The sequence below is a fragment of the Papaver somniferum genome, chromosome 4 (genome assembly GCF_003573695.1).
Source record: "Papaver somniferum cultivar HN1 chromosome 4, ASM357369v1, whole genome shotgun sequence".
In the NCBI taxonomy this organism is placed as follows: Eukaryota; Viridiplantae; Streptophyta; class Magnoliopsida; order Ranunculales; family Papaveraceae; genus Papaver; species Papaver somniferum.
This window is the reverse complement of record NC_039361.1, coordinates 49,913,196-49,915,286: the sequence shown is the minus strand read 5'-3', so window position 1 is coordinate 49,915,286 and position 2,091 is coordinate 49,913,196. Positions and strand designations below refer to the sequence as shown.

The 2,091-nt window shown below is 35.6% G+C and overlaps 1 protein-coding gene across 1 annotated transcript; it reads right to left on the bottom strand.

The window, feature by feature from the left end:
- Positions 1 to 399: 399 nt before the first annotated feature.
- On the bottom strand, positions 400 to 1,865 carry LOC113272498 (uncharacterized mitochondrial protein AtMg00810-like). The gene is made up of 2 exons (XM_026522324.1): positions 1,543 to 1,865; positions 400 to 1,411 (listed from the first exon to the last, which is right to left on the bottom strand). The coding sequence occupies exons 1-2, from the start codon at positions 1,863 to 1,865 to the stop codon at positions 400 to 402; spliced, it is 1,335 nt and encodes a 444-aa protein (XP_026378109.1).
- Between the last annotated feature and the right edge of the window lie 226 nt (positions 1,866 to 2,091).

Sequence of the window (2,091 nt, the reverse complement as noted above, 5' to 3'; positions counted from 1 at the left end):
GAGATCGAATATTAAGGTAGTAAAACCGAAATCAAACATCCCATAAATATACATAGCAATAATATAAGAGCATTCAAGCACAGGCTATGTAAACCGAAAACTATCACAAGAAAAATTATAAATCAAATAATTTTATTCATAATAGTTTTATTCATAATAGACCAATACAATCATTGAAAGAAATCAAAAAGTGATGTCTATTTTACTGTTGAAAGAACAGAGATGTATTGAATTATTAGTGTTGAAAGAATACAAAGAATCTGACAATATATTTAAAGACACACCGGACAGATACAACTAAGCTAGACAAAACCCTTACAGTGAGCTGTCAAAGATACATATGGACACAAAGTATTGGTTAAGAAAGAGTACACGTGGACAAGAATAATTGTTTGAGCATTATGTTCTCTTACAACCCCCTTCAAACTGAACACTCTGGTAATGCATCAGTTTTCCTTGTAACTTGAAGAACAACTTCTTGTTGAGACCCTTTATAAAAAAATTTGCAATTCGGTCCAGAGTATGAACATATTTAACAAAGAGAAATCCAATCATGACCAAACTTCTGACAAAGTGATAATCTACTTCAATGTGCTTGGTGCGAGCATGGCAGACTGGATTTGAAGCTAAGCTTCTTGCTCCCATATTAGCACAGTACATGAGACAAGGAGTAGTAAGAGGAACTCCCAATTCATCCAAAATATATGAAATCCATCTAACTTCAGAAGCAGCAACAACCAAAGCTTTGTATTCAGCTTCAGTGGAAGAATGATCTATAGTTGGTTGTTTCTTGGATGACCAAGAAACCAGATTATCTCCCAGAAACACACAATAACCAGTTGTGGATCTTCTAGAATATGGACAACCATCCCAATCACTATCACTATATGCAGTAATAGTAGTGCAGTTACCCCTAATAAGAGTAATACCAGATCTTAAAGAGCCTTTAATATACCTCAAAATTCTTTTAAGAAGCTGCAAGTGAATATCAGTTGGTTTGTGCATGAATTGTGAAACATAGTTCACATCATAACTGATGTCAGGCCTTGTAAAAGCCAAGTATTGAAGACCTCCAACTAAACTTCTATAAGTAGAAGAATCCTTTAAAACAGTACCATCAGAAATAGAGTCTCTTTGACCTGGAGCAATTGGTGTTTTGCATGGTTTGCATTCTAACATGTCAAACTTCTTTAATAACTCCAAGGAATATTTATTTTGAGTAAGAAGCAAAGAATTGGTGTTGTAAGTGAAAAGTGCTTCCATACCTAAAAAATAAGATAATGATCCCAAATGCTTCATAGCAAAAGCAGCACTTAAAGAAGTAATAAAAGTGGATAACACATCATCTGAACTGCCAACTAGTATAATTTCCTCAACATAGACCAGAAGAATCCTTTTAACACCAGACTTGCTATAGTAGAACATGGAGTGATCACATTCAGACTGAGTAAATCCTTGAGAAAATAGAAATTTGCTGAATTTATCAAACCATGCCCTAGGGGCTTGTTTTAAACCATATAAGGACTTTTGCAGTTTACAAACATAAGAAGGATTCCTATAGAGACAAAACCAGGAGGCAACATCATGTACACATCTTCATTTAAATCTCCATGTAAGAAAGCATTGGATACATCCAATTTCCTAATGGGCCATTTTTTATTTAAGGCAAGACTGAGAACACATCTGATAGTAGATGGCTTAACTACTGGACTAAAAGTTTCCTCATAATCCACACCACCAATTTGATTATAGCCCTGAACTACAAGTCTATCTGTGTGTCTCTCTAAAGTGACATCTTCCTTAAGTTTGATTTTGTAGACCCATTTACATCCTAGTACATTCATTCCAGGGACTGATAGACACATTTTTGTGTCTAAGTTGTCCTCAATTTTCTGTATTGTTGGTACTCGGATTTGTGCTTATTTTGGTGTTTTGTGTGTTTGTAGGTATTTTTGGAAAAATCGGCTCGAAAAATTATGCGGAACACCCCAAAGGACAACTGCTAAACGGACCCCAGTTTTGGATAAGGGGCACCTCAGTTGAGCATCTGCTATTTGCACCCCAAGTCCGGTTAAGGGGACTTCATCCTCT

Bases quoted from the DNA above. Each gene is read 5' to 3' on its own strand.
- LOC113272498 (XM_026522324.1), bottom strand. From the start codon at position 1,865: ATGTGTCTATCAGTCCCTGGAATGAATGTACTAGGATGTAAATGGGTC. The intron at 1,412-1,542 runs GTTTGTAAACTG...GTTCTACTATAG, and splicing joins TCTATAGGAATCCTTCTTAT to CAAGTCTGGTGTTAAAAGGA.